We start from the raw sequence: 14909 nt of genomic DNA, 5'->3' as shown, positions 1-14909 counted from the left end.
TCTCTCTCTCTCTCTCTCTCTCTCTCTCTCTCTCTCTCTGTTGTTCCCCTCTCCATCCTGCATTATCTGCATTCATGCATTTGTTTCACATGACATAACACACTGGGCTGTGCTCTCTCTCTCTCTCTCTCTCTCTCTCTCTCTCTCTCTCTCTCTCTCTCTCTCTCTCTCTCTCTCTCTCTCTCTCCCTCTCTCCCTTTTATTTCGCTCCTCTGTCGCTCACTTTATTTCTTCCTCCGGTCTCTTGCCCTCTTTTTCGTCTTTTTCTCTCTCTTTCTCTCTCTTTCTTTCTCTGCTTCTCTCGTAACATTTCAACAGTTCTCTTAATCGATCTCAGCTCGGCTACCATTGACTTCTCCTCTTCCCGACCTTGGTCTCTGTTTGCCGTTGGGCTTTAACATCCCTTACTTTATGATCTAGCTCCACCACAGTGGTTTCAGTGAACGTTTTTCTCTGAGCAGTGATTATTACATATTGGAATGATTGCCAATAGGTGAAACGCCCAAAAGGAACGATAGTCTGATGCATATAAAGAGTTTTTTAAGGTCCTGATGGTAAATGATTACAGATTGAAGAGATCAGGAATGGATGTAGAACGAGTAAAATGCTGCCTAAATTAACACTATTGTGAGGCACAACACTCCTTTTCAGGAGAGTGATTGTACTGATTACAGATCGAGAAGAGCTAGGATGGATATCAAACTCATGAAATGCCTAAATGAAAGAAAAAAACAGCTCAAGCCATGAAAAGTAGAAAGAACGAAAAAAAAAAGATTTTTAAGAGCCTTTCTTGTCAGTATTTTGTCCACTTTCTGTGGACTGTAGGTGTATCGTGTACCCTTTTACAAATAGATCCAGCGATGTGTAGCCATGCGAATGCTGAGTTTCTACTGGGAGTGTTTCTACTGCTGATGTTTTTAAGTGTCTGGTTTTATTCTGAGACTCTGAGATGACAAGTGCGTTGGGAGCAAATAAAATATGATTGTGTCACCTCAGTCCTGACCCGGTCATTTTTGGCTCATTTACATTAGCAGCTGCGTTAGCCGTAGCAGATGACCTTATTCAGAGCAATGTGCAGTAGTTATGTTATGGTCATGGATAGTCCCACTGAAACAATGTAGGGTTAAATGTCTTACACAAGGTCACTTCAGTCGCAGATAAGATGGATACATGAGAATATTATTCTTCCTAGTTTCTATAATCAAGCCTGTGACCATTTGATTGGAAGGCGAATTCACAATCCCTTAGGGCTTAGGCCAGAGCAGCCCCAAATTAGTAAAATCTATTTGTCATGTACTATTTTGTAGCCATTTCAATGCTCATTTTTCTCACATAGGTCACTCACTGAAATTCCCACAATCCAGTTTGGTTGACATGTCAGATACTGATGATAGTGATGCACTCTTTTGTTGTGAAAGAGACACATTTTTGTCCCAGGATCCGATTTATGAATATTCAATAGTTTACGGTAGTACTAGCGTTTCTCACACTCACACTGTCCACCATTACATTCCACTGATTATTTTTATGATACATTTGTGGTGTATGTTTTTTGGGTTTTTTTTTTTTAATTCAAGATCATGTTGGTTTGGTTGAATTCAGTTGTGCTATGATTTATTTCTGTTGCAGTTTGCTGTCCTTTGTGGATTTTAAGTTGATTTCAGTTCATTTTATTTTTGTTCTACCTTTTGTTTTGTTTTCTGCTCTTTTCTCCATCCTGTTGTTTTTCTGTCACTCCTTCCTCTTGCTCTCTCTGTTTCTCTCTCTCCTGCCCTTTCCCCCCTCCCTACTCCGCCCATCATCCAACTCCAAATGATGGATGCTGCACTTCCTGTTCCAATCGTCACATGGTCCGCCACGGAAGCCATTGGGGTTTGGTTGCCAGGAGCAACCTGTACAGTCGCCATATCAACAGTCGAGGCATGGGGCTCCTTTTGGAGGACCAGCTAGACACCCACAAGCTGCCAGGTACTGTACTCCTGTCAGGTTCTAAAAAAGTACTAAAAGGTAGTAAATGAAAATGATCTAAAATTTGAAGACCAGTAAGAAGTAGTAAAAGGTACACAGCATCTGATGAGGTAGTGATTGTTTCGAACCTCCCTCTTCAAAGTTACAGAGGGCCGTAAAGGACGGGGTTGGGGAGGGGAACTGAAATGACTCTCCCTCTGGGGGCCCACAGTCACGTTGTGGTTGGTTCAATCATTTTCACATCTCACTTGGTTGAATGTTTTGATGATGATGCAATGAATACCTAATATGCTGTAAAGATACTGTATCACAGATTAGTGTTGTGTTGGGTGGTAGACAACACACCCATGTATAGCACACTCATAATGGATGTAAACTTTTAGTGAACTTTGAACCTGCTTAATCAGCGTTTACTTAAGTGGTATGGACCAGTATACAGTTGCTATGTGCTCCACTTCCTCATAAAGCTTAAATATTTACCTTTTTTGGAAGAAAAAAAACCTCCCTTGGCAGTTCCCCCTTGATGAATAACTTGACATGTTCCTCTCATTCTGGCTTCCACTTTCTAACGTTAACTCACACTATTACTCTTGTGGAAACGATTTCAAAGAAATGCTTCTCTTCACCACACTGAGTCATCTTGATAAGCCAAAAAGTCAGGAGTTGAGTAGAATTTAGAGTGACAACGTGAAAGGTTTTTTTCCCTCCCCTTGTTTGCATCATTGGTTCGCATTGTATTTGCAGAGTATTTCAGCAAGCAGTGTCACACCATGCACATTGAAGACCTATTTTAGTTTGGTAGATCCGAACAAAAGAAAGTACCCAAATAATAGTCAGAAAAACAGAATGGCATACACTAGCTGCCATTAATGGTTCAGGTTATTACATAGACTCTGTGCTAAGGGGTTAACCACACAGGGCATAGGGTAATAGATACTATGCCCCAGTGAGCAAGGGTTAACTACCAGCCCATTAATTGGATTCAGGCCTGGACTGGTAATCGGGCAGGGAATTTACAGGGAATTTTCCCGGTGGGCCAACAGTGCTCAGGGGCCGATGCTGTTATTGTATTTTAAAATGCATACAGTACTAACACACAGTTTAGAGGGGGCAACCCAGTAGTTCATTAGTAGGTGGGCTATGTGGGATGGTATGAAAGCGGCCCCACTCTGTTCCTTGTAACCGCTGTTCCATGAGGGACTGGTCTAAGCCAAAACAAAATGCCCTGGTCGTTTGATTGTCCAATTACACTCAGTGACCTCGAACAACAGTCCTATAAAGTCATTCAAACCAATCCATTCACCTCATTTAACCCCTTAAGACACAGCATTATAAATGAGCTGTTGAGAATGGCAATGATCAAGTTGTAATGTATTACTAAAGGCCCTGTGTAGTGTAGTACTATAGTAGTTAACTTTCAATGTCTATTACAGCGTGTCATAGGAGGTACGGCGCGCATTAAGGGGCTATAATGTGAAAAAAATGCTGTGTGAATAATGTCTGTTAGTCTTCTGTATTTCCTGACAGCTGAGTGGATAAGCCAACTGGAGATACCAGGAGAGCAAAATATCTTGACTGACTTGTTAATAGAGTGTCGGACCCTGGTGATTTACGTGCACAGCTGTGCTATGCTATTTGTTTTCCCATTGCACATTTTTGCATTTTATATTGCAGTTTATTTTGTATATCGCCTTGGATATAAGTGTCAGCAAATAGTTATGTAATGCAGTATAATGCAAATGTAACGTACTGTATGTATTTAGCTTCAGGGTCAGAGAAGAAAAAAGAGGAACATAGTGTGTGCGTGTGTGTGTGTGTGTGTGTGTGTGTGTGTGTGTGTGTACGTGCCTGCGTGCCTGCGTGCCTGCTTGCCTGCGTGCATGCGTGCGTGCGTGCGTGCATGCGTGCGCATGTGCGTTTAAGCCATGGGAATGGGAACTGTGACCTGGAATTAATGTCTTATTGTTGTCAGGTTTGGCCTTGACAGTCCATGTTGATGACAGTAACAGTATTGGGCCAACAGCTAAAAGTCTCAGTATGAATCAGATGCTGCTCTCTGGATGGGAAAATACAACACAGCTTGGCAGAGTGTTAGAATAAGCATGCATTTAACAGGAGCAATTTAGATGTTTTTGTATCAGCTACTGAGGATAATGGCCCCCACAATGACTTTTACTTCATTTAAAATCAAATGTATTCCCGTTTTTTCAAGTTAAAATCTATTTCATGTTGCTAGGCCAATAAAACTGAATGCCTTTCATTGTCCTATGTACATTGATGATGGTTTTTATAGTCACAATAGCAATTACGTTGGGGATATGTGCAAGTACTGCGGCTCAGCATGGCGGTATTAAATGTGCATTAGGGAATATGGACAGTTTTATTTAATTGGGCTTTTACACCTTTATTTATCAGACAGAACAGTGAGAGAGACAGGAAATGTGTGTGGAGAGAAAGATGGGGAATTGGAATTGGGAAACGATCTCGGGCTGGCATGGAACCTGGTCCCCGGCGTAGTGGTACGCTGCACTAGACCACTGAGCCCCGACGTCTCCAGATGTATGGATGGTTTTAATGAACTCTTAGTTGTTGCTTTGTTGGCTAGCCCAGTGTCTCCCAACCTTTTTTGTCTCCCGTACCCCTCTAAGCATTTTTGTCATACTATGAGTACCCCCTCGCTAATGCTCTATATCTTCCTCTATCCCAATATGAGTACGCTCCATACATTTGTTTTTACTGATATTTTCCACGTACCCCCTGCATTGTGTTCACATACCCTTAGTGGTACACGTACCCCTGCTTGGGAATCACTGGGCTAGCCCATCGCAAACCACATTGCTCTTTGGAGGCAATGTAGGTCTTTGGGCCTTGTTCTTCAATTCTTCAACCCTAAGAGAGCTTTAATCAAACTGTCAATGCTTGTCCCCGCAGTTAATATGTCGGTATGAGCCAGTCAGTCTTTGTGTGTGTTCATACGAGTATCTGTCATTTTGTGTGCATGCGTGCAAGTGTGTTTGTGCATGCGTGTGTGTTAACGTGTGTCACTTTACCATACGTGTGTGTGTATATGCTTTCTCAGGTTTGCAGCCAGTGAGAGACAGGCAGGGTCACACAGTGCGACAGACTTATATGGAGCACACACACTCACCCAGGTTAGAGCACAGAGCATGCACACCAACAAACACACACACACACACACACACACACACACACACACACACATGGAAGCACACAGCTGCAATTCACCCTCACACAGGGCAGAAGAGAAAAAAGAGAAATCATCCCCTCCGAGAAAATCATCACCTCTTTATGAGATTTCAACTAATAAGAACTTCTGTGAAAATAGGTTAGGGAGAACAAAAAGGTGTATTTTTAGATCTGAAATTGAGCTTAAAAGCGCACTGGCTGACTTTAATTGGACTAAATTGGAGTCACTACAAAGTAAGCCCTTGCCTAATGTAAATCCAATCAAAACTCTGTTTAAAACCTTGGCATACTCTTGCTTTTCTTTCGCGGGCTATTCTTATCTCAGACAACGGAGAAGAAGCACAATATAAAATCTCGTCACAGACCTGGCTTTCATTCCCAAAGCTCTTCCTCGTGTAATGAGGTCCTCCCCTCCTCACACAGCTAAGTATTGGTGTGGTGATCGATAACGGGAGCTGTGGTAGGGTATGAGTCGCCCATGAGACCCAGGCCAGTAACTCAGGAATCTTAGGAACCCTGGTTTCAGCTCCATGTAATTTCCCCAGTGGCACCCCCCATCTCCCTCCCAAGCTATTCATTTTTCTAGTGAAGTGCGTTAGTGCTGCATAGAAGCTGCATTGACCTAGGTGCCTGGAGCAACATAGGCGCTGCATTCAGGATTGAGATGTGAGTTTTTCATTAAAAATAGTGTAAGAGTGTAAGAGCTGAATGTACACATTGTTATGCAAGATGAGGGTCCTAGCGTTTAAATACAATTTATTTTATGTTTTTGTGTGCTTCGGAGGCTGAGATATTTAAGTTTTTTTTTAGGCTAAGGGCATATTTTCCCTAAGATGGCTTAGGCATTCAGCAGGTGTTTTTTGCAGGTGCGTTGGGCTCAAATTAGTTAATTGACATTTCAGCCATATATACACAGTACATTGGCTACGTATTGAGATGAGAAATTTTCACTGGGACTATGTGACACTGTTAAAATATTGTATGGACGAGAACGTTTCAGAATTGCACACCTATTAAAAACCACAATCGGGCCACAGATATTACAAATCACACACAGAGGTTTGATTACTCACACATGGGCTTAATGTCAAAAAGCAGTCAGACAAAGTGAACAAACTAAGGTCAGTGATAATATTAAAGGTTCATTTGGTCTACATCATCACTGTCAGTGGCGGAGCAATTGTGCACAGAGCCCCAGGGCAAAACTTTGACATGAACCCCATAGGTACGTACTTGCCAAGGTCATAATAGTACGCCCACCAACTATACGGGAGTGCCCTCGGCCCAAGTGCAAATGCCCTGCTTGCCTCACCAACAGCTCCACCCCTGTTAAGCATGTTTGCTCCCTCGAGAAATCTGCGAGCCCTCACACACAGTTCAGACCACTGCATGTGCATGCATGTGTGCGTTTAATACGGGTTGACATTCCCACATTTGATGATGGCGAACCTGATGCGCTGTTTCTCCTCTCTCTCGCTCTGTCGTTACCTCTATGTTTGTCGTTGCTCTCCTCCTTCAGTCCAATAATAATGTAATAGTGTTGTTTGTATCCAAATGGATGACCTATGTTTGATCTGATGTATGCGAGTGTGTGCTACCCACGTATATGCATTTGTGTATGCTGCTTAACACCTCGATTTTCGTACAGGATCAATGAAGTTACTCTACTCTACTCCGGTCTCTAACAACAAGGTCTCCCTGTCTTGTCTGTTGCAGGCCACAGCCTGCAGATGCCTCTCTACCTCCACCCACCACTCTACCTCCATTGGTCGCCCCGCAGAAGGACTCCTGCACCCCTGCGGCCCCCGTAGAGCCTCTGCCCAGTGTGGAGGCTCCGCAGCCTGAACCCCTGAGCAGCGGCCCAAACATCAGCAGAAACCTCCAGAGACACCCGACGCTGGGCTCCAGGGTCCAGGAAGGAGGAGAGGGTGGTGGAGGAGGCGGTGTGGAGATGGGGAAGAGGGGCGAGCTCCCCGAGCTGGTGGATCGTGAGCGGGCGGGCAGGGGCAACTGGTCGTCGTGGGTGGTGGGGGAGGGGCGCTGGACGGCACAGTGGGTACGGCAGAAGCAGGAGCAGCGCAGCACGCGACCCTGGTGACCAGAGGTGTCAATCCCGGGCTCAAGAAGTAAAAACCCTGCCACAAATTGGATCCAACCAGCTCTGAATCACCTGACTATTGAGCACTCAAGACAGGTAGACCAGCTACTTGTGTTGGAAGGAAGCTGTGGCAAGGTTTTTACTTTGTGGACCCGGAATTGACACCTCTGCTGTTGACCCCAATGCAGGGCCTAAGTCACGCAATAGCTCCCTCTCATAGAGCCCAAGGGGACCTTATACTGCATTCAAGCCTTTATGTATTTATGCCTCAGAATTGGAGATGGGCTTATGTTAAGCCAATAGGCAAGCGGAAAAGGGCAGTGTTAATGCTTGCAGACAGACAACCTCTTCGGATCTCCAACATGGTGGAATAAACAAACACAGTTTTAGCTCTGATCTCTAAATAATAGACAAAATGGATGCTTGATCCACTTCAGTCTTTAGAGATCAGCGGTGAGGTCCCAGCCACTATGGGAAGGAACGTGGCTTAGGCCCTCTATTTACCTTAGTGATCCTAGTGTTCACTCCTAGCAACCCTGCAAGCGTCACAGAAGAATGTTCTTAGAAGAGTCACAGAAGAGTGTTCTTAGAATGTTCAGCAGGCCCAAGGTGAATGACGGGTTCTAAAAACATGTGACAGAGCCGACTATGCCAGCCATTCCATGGACACAGCACGGTTAAACGGATTTGAAGCATATCCATCTGATGATATCGCAACTGAATTGCCATTCAGAAATGCCTGGATGTCAAGTCCCATCCTGACATCAAGTGGACCTTTCTGATTCGCAGTGATAAACTAGTGATAACAGCAAAATTGACTGTTAAAAATGCTTCAAATCCGTTTGACTGAATGGGTTGGAACCTTAATTGTCCATCCTAATATAAAGTCATTGATGTTAGCCAATCAAGTAGCCTTTTATCATGCCTCCCCTCCCCTCACCTCAGGAATGGACAGGTGGAGAGTTGATGAGCTGTCAGTCTTCCGCTTCTGTCTATAAAGATGCACTACAGCTATGCACAGACTAACATATCGATAGTGTCAACAAGTGTTTTTTTATTATTATTTTTAATAACTGTAAACTTTAAATACTGCACATTAACTGTAATTTATACCCTGGAGTTTGTTAAATAACAAGAAGGCTCAGATGTTTTGGTTACATGATCTCTCTACATGTTTTGTTTACATGTTCACTAAAATGATTGAAATCACTACAGAAGTTCAACAGTGTTTGTATCGTGTTTTTTTCCCTCTCAAAATATCTTCCAAGATGCATTGTCCAATAGTTCATCTGAAACCACAGACGGTCCTGATAGTTAGCCATCAGTGGATGGGAGCCAGTATGTCCTCACTGGTGGTCAACAACACATACTCTCTGGAGGTCTGTGGCTGAGGGTTCATTAGTTCATTAGTGTGTCTGTGGTTGCAGATGACGTGAGCAGGAGGTGGGCCGACGTCTTGAGGGCCTTTTTCCTGTTGCTTTACTCTTTAGCTGATCAGCTGGAGGGCTCTGACTCACTATGATATCACGAAAACCAAACACTGCAGGACTGGCAGCCAAAGGAATGACACGTGGCCTGTGATGTAAGCACTTTGTTTTTCTTTGCAAAAACTAAGTCACCAGGAGATGTGAATCATACCAGGTTCTGCATAGGGCTTTGGTAAAATATATTTATTACATCTCTGAAAGGTATAATAAGACTAATATTTTTGTCTAAAGGGTTATTTTTTATACAAAATTGAATGCGTAACATAAATGAATGAAAATGAGGGGCACATGAACTTGATTATATTTTGTTCATGCATATCTCTCTCGTAATTGGTTGATATCATTTCATTTTTTTGTGTTATATCGACACTAATGACACTTGGGGAGAATTGTGATTCATGATGGGGGGGGGAAAAAAAACGAGCTGGCAGTCGAGTGGAATGACACACACTAGTAGGATTTGTGATGCAAGCACTTGTTTGTCTTTGAAAAACTAAGCCACCAGAAGTGATGTGAATCATCATGGAGGGTTTTTCATAGGATTGTGGCAAAGGCAACATTTATTCCATATTATTAGATTAAAATTTATTTGAAGATGTGTACTTACGGCAGTAGGGGTGTGTTCAAAATATCGATATCGGGATACTTCGTCTCGGCCTCTTCGTGATACGCGTATTGATACGGAGTAGTCAATATAGATACAATTAGTTTATCAAGTTGCTGAAACTGCATCTGAGTTGCTCCTTGCTATGCAGTAGGCCAACGGCTATGTGAAGGCCGTTTTTTACATACACTACAGTGTAACTGCTGCTCTACAGAAAAAAGCTAAAAAGTAACATTTGATTGTACATATGTCTGTTTTCTTAAAAAATGTAAAAAAAAAACAATCAAACAAACAAAACAAAAAGCCTAAAATATCAGGATATAGTATATCATCTTGAAGACCATGTATCGGGATGCACGTATCGCATTGCATATCGTATCGTGACCCCTGTATCAGGATGTGTATCATATCTTGAGATTTTTGCCAATACCCACCCCTATGAGGCAGTTAACATGATACGACACGTGTCATTAACATTCATGAATTTTGAGGCGCAATAACCCTTGAGGACATTTTAATAATGCAGATCTCTCGTCATTAAGTGCCATTCAGATTTTGTGTCTAAAAAACCCATCTCTTTATGTAGTGAAATTTATGGCAACAGTTCATGTTATGTTTTTAAGTGAAAGTGAAAGCCCATTGGGAAACTCCAACTCCCATTGTCATTGTGACACAGCACTCCACAGCACACAAGTGCACACTGCACACAACGAAATTGCATTTATGCCTCACCCGTGCAAGGGGGCAGCCCTCAGTGGCGCCGCATGGGGAGCAGTGCGGTGGGACGGTACCATGCTCAGGGTACCTCAGTCATGGAGGAGGATGGGGGAGAGCACTGGTTGATTACTCCCCCCACCAACCTGGCGGGTCGGGAGTCGAACCGGCAACCTCTGGGATGCAAGTCTGACGCCCTAACCGCTCACCCATGACTGCCCAGATTAACAGATTAACAGATGCCCAGATTAACAGATAACGTCCAGCCACTCGTATGAATGTGTGCCAGGTAATAGTGTAACCAAATTAAATGGATGTTTGATGGCTGATGTGACAAAAAGTGTGACATTCCTCAGTAATATTATGGCACTCTATGTGAAGAATGATATGAATTACTGTTAATTCTGAGAATATACTTAAAAAGGAGTGCCAAGACATGACCAGCCTACCAAAACACATACTTGCAACACTTGCAAACTGGAAGGCGTGCACATCCAACAGAAAGCATCAGCAGAAGGGGGGAAGCACAGTATCTGCACACTGCTTGCAAAATACTTAATTTATTGGGAGCAAGATGAAGAAGATCTATGATCGAAACGTTTCTCCCAATAATTTAAGTCTTTTGCAAGCAGTGTGCAGATCCTTTCCCCCTTCTACAAACTGAAGTCACAAACCCACCGGAGGCAGGCAATAGGATGTTGTGCTGAGTACCATTTTGCATCAGCAACAGTGGGAGCATAACTTGGGCCTGGCTATCACAAGTGACTCACCAGAAGAAGGCTCTTGTCTCTCTCATCCATTAAGTCCATTAGTGCACAGGATTTACACCACAGTACACCACCATGTCACACACACTACAGCACAAAGACAACAGCATACAATCCTCACACACAGACAGACCGCTTTAGCAGCACCCAGGGCAAATAGGCACAACATACAATACCTGTTATGTAATGAGGGTCCAATTCTAGGCCCCCTCTCTCCATGGGCCCAGGACAAGGAACCCCTTTTGTTCCCCTACTGGCTTCCCTGCTCACACACACGCACCATTATCGCACCATACACTCACGCACACGCACCATACACTCACGCACGCACACACTCTGTCTCTTTCTCTCTCCAAATACACACGCACACAGTTCCGCCAAGTATGCCTGCACACTTACACATGCACACACACAAGCACAACATGGTCTTTAGCCACAGGTTGTGTATCCCAGCAACCTGAGTAAGGAGCATAGAACAGAGAGCCCTTCCGTCCATCTCAGTGACCTTTAAGCCATTCATCCTGATGGCTGTGAATCCCCCCACCCCCCTTTCTCCATCTCCTACCCTTCACCTCCCCCTTTCCCTTACATACAGCATACACCTCCCCCTCCAGCCCCCTTTCCTGTCTTCTCTATTCATCCATATCTCCCTCCCATGTCCACTTCCACCTCCACCATTCCCTCTTCCTTCTCTCCCATCCACCTCCATCACCCTCTACCTCCAACCTCCTGCCCTTTTCTCTACCTTCTGCCCCTCTGCCCTTCAAACCTTACCACCTCCATCTCCCCCTCCCCCTCCCACCACCTGAACCTCTCTCCTCTCCCATCCACTTCCACCCTCTACCCTCCTCCTGTATCTTCAGCCCCGGCCCCTTCCCTGTCGTGAAAAAAAGGATAATGGTACCTTGTCATAATGTCATCGATGCAGTATGGAGAAAATCAGTATATCGATGCATTGTCGTGACGATTTTTTTGCACACCCCTTCCCCTCACCTGTATCTCCCCTGCCCTCCAACTCCCTCCCTCCAGTCGACCCTCCTCCCCCTCCCCATCTCCTTTCCCCTCTCTCTCTCCCTTTATTCTCCTGACAAAAGCCATCGCAGCTTCCTGAGAGCCCAGAGTGATTAATAAGGCCGCCAATCCAAACCCAAACAGCTTGAGAACAGTCAAAACAGAACAAACCAGATGAAAACAAGATTTACAAAAATGATTTATTACTATATGTTAAATGTTTGACACCATGACATTTTTTACACACGCACACGCACACGCACACACATTCACACAAACACAGAAAAAATACTTAAACTAAAGATAAAAACAAGATAAAACTAAAACAAAACAACGTCAGGCAGCCGTAGCATAGAAGTGTTCCGGCATGGTGCTTGGTCGCATACCGTCAAAGCAAAAAGTCACTGCCAAATATAGTACCCTTGAACCTGTTCGGAACAAACTTGATTTAAAAAATAAAATAAAACATGTGCGTGGGTGGATGGATGGGTGGCGGAGGTGGGTGGTGGACTTCAGGAAGTGCGGGGCTGCTGAGAAGAGTGTGAGAAGAGTTCCTGGAAAACGTTTGGATGCTTTTTCGGCATGATTAGTCACTCCCACGCAGCAGCGGCAGCAGCAGCTCGGGGTTGGGTTGAGAGGCCCCGGCTCAGGCAGGCAGGCAGGGCTGGCTGACGTGTTTTTCCGTCCCGTCAGCACGCTCCCTCCGTCCTCGGGCAGCAGTACTGTAGTGGGCTGCCACTCCGCTCTGCTCGCTGGACCGTGCAGTGGCTAGGTGCTCTGGTGCCATGACGATCTGGGTTTAATGATTAGTGCTGCTGGGAGTGCAGAGACCCTCCAGTGTTTTCTCCGACTTCTTTCTCATCAGGCACACACACACATTCTCTCTGTCTTTCTTTCTGAGAAACACATGCACACACACACACACATTGTTGTTGGCAGCTCCAGGTCTCGTCTTCCTCCTCATTATCACACACACACACACACACACACACACACACACGCACGCACGCACGCACATTGTTGTCTTCAGAACTTAGGACAGGTGCCTTCCTCCTCATCCCCTCTCTCTCTCTCTCTCTCTCTCTCTCTCTCTCTCTCTCTCTCGCGCTCTCTCTCTCTCTCGCGCTCTCTCTCTCTCTCTCTCTCTCTCGCGCTCTCTCTCTCTCTCTCGCTCTCTCTCTCTCTCTCTCTCTCTCTCTCTCTCTCTCTCTCGCTCTCGCTCTCTCTCACACACACATACTGTGTCTCTCACACACACACACACACACACACACACACACACACACACACACACACACACACACACACACACACACACACACACAGCAGTGTTAATTTCGTCAACCACGACGATGACGAAAATATTTCGTCAACGCCCCTTTTTCCCTTGACGATGACGAGACGATGACGCACTAAAAATTGTCTCAAGCAAATCAAAATATGACGAAAATAAAAAAATATTTTCGTCAAGGAGACTAAGACGAGACGAAATTTACAAGCCATGGACGAATGGACATTAAAAATATATAATTATTTATAATTAATTCGTAATTTGTAATTGCAATATAGTCCTAAGTGTCTTGAACATAGGTGATTGCGCTCACGCTGTGTTGCCTCGCGTGTATCTGCTGGCAGCCAGTGCATGGCGCGGCTCAGTCAGTAGTTCTGTAGCCTAGTAGTTCAGCGAGTCCATTTAAGTTGAGTTTAGGTCCTAAAACATTCCCAGAGAAAGAGAAAAAATAGCCGACGTTGAGGGAAGTGTTCATTGTGAAACATGTTCAACAACCCTCTTGTCCATGACGAAGACATGTGTTTCTGCAGTAGGTAATGACAGTCACGCCAATCCTCCTCTGATACTGTCATTCTAAACCTCCTCGAGCTTCCACTATTCTCCTTTTCACTTAGGCTGTCTTTGCCCGGCGTTCGTTGTCTGTTCTTTTTTGTAATGTTTGCTATATTTGTTGTTTAACCATATGAGTAGGCAGTTCGCAAGAAAATCATGAAGGTCGGATTTGTGAATTTATTTAAATCAGTCACCGCGGGAGCGCGCGCCAGCAGGGGGAAAGTTGGCCTGTCGAAAGTAACAGAGGCACGGCTACTGTAGCCTAGTTTTGAAAAGAATCAATGGATGGGCGATCGCTAAGGAGTTTTAAACTGTTGAGATTTGAAACGTGTTCTCGTCGAGAGCAACGCTAAAAGACCCAAGGAAGTCGACAGCATTTCCATGCGTCTTCAGCGTCTTCCTAAGTTCCAAAAACTCTTTTCAGGTCATGCTTATCGAACCTCGACATCCCCGACAAACAAAACAGCATTAGTGTTTAAATATTTGTATGTGCGTGTCCTTTCTATCGTCCAGTCTGCATACCCCTGCTTAACTATGTTTCCTGGGACTTTTGCAGGGCATACGAAGTGTGCTCGCGCAATCTATTTAAGCCCATTCACATGCCGCTCGGGTCATTATAGTTCTCTGCTCGCATTGCCAATTGAAAACAAAAACCGCTAACTTGCATAGTCTAACATCAGCAGTAGCCTATTTTATCTGACTCGTGGTCATCGGGAAGCCACTATCAGGGAGACTTCTTGAACTTCATGCAGACTAGGGATGTCTGGTCTTCCCACTGCCGGCAATTTGCAGGCTTTAAGTCACGCGGTCAGGTGAAGAAGAGCATGTAGCTTCCTCCGTGATCAAACTCAAAATCAAATATAATATGCAGCAGCTTCTAATGCACGAGAGAGAGAGAGAGAGAGAGAGAGAGAGAGAGAGAGAGAGAGAGAGAGAGCGCAGCCTGCACCTGGATGTGTGTGTGTGTGTGTGTGTGATGCTCTTTTGCTCTATGATGTTGAAATGACTGATTTGGGTTTTGGTGGAAAATGACCAAGTAACAAGGTGAATATTTGCTGCAATAGGCTATATTAGTAATACCTAATATAATTGTAGGTTATTTATTTTACACCACAATATTGACTAAAATGACTAAAAATTGAAATGTTGACTAAAATTTGAAATATTGACTAAAATGACTAAAATGACTAAAATTTGACTATGACTAAAA

General features: G+C 44.3%; 1 protein-coding gene across 4 annotated transcripts in view; it reads left to right on the top strand.

Moving 5' to 3' along the window:
* The window catches only part of atat1 (alpha tubulin acetyltransferase 1), a 23919-nt gene extending 15423 nt beyond the window's left edge, over positions 1–8496 (top strand). Inside the window, exons 10-12 of one of the 4 annotated variants that reach the window (XM_063185249.1) lie at positions 1865–1968; positions 5048–5120; positions 6892–8496. In XM_063185249.1, coding sequence (XP_063041319.1) covers positions 1865–1968; positions 5048–5120; positions 6892–7273 — 559 coding nt within the window. In that variant the 3' untranslated portion in view covers positions 7274–8496. The remainder of the gene's footprint in view (positions 1–1864; positions 1969–5047; positions 5121–6891) is intronic. The other 3 variants (XM_063185252.1, XM_063185251.1, XM_063185253.1) reach the window with 3 other exon arrangements.
* Positions 8497–14909: the final 6413 nt, after the last annotated feature.

The sequence above is a fragment of the Engraulis encrasicolus genome, chromosome 20 (assembly GCF_034702125.1).
Source record: "Engraulis encrasicolus isolate BLACKSEA-1 chromosome 20, IST_EnEncr_1.0, whole genome shotgun sequence".
Lineage (NCBI taxonomy): Eukaryota > Metazoa > Chordata > Actinopteri > Clupeiformes > Engraulidae > Engraulis > Engraulis encrasicolus.
Note: the sequence above shows the minus strand (reverse complement) of the source record. Positions and strands in the feature narration are given on the sequence as shown.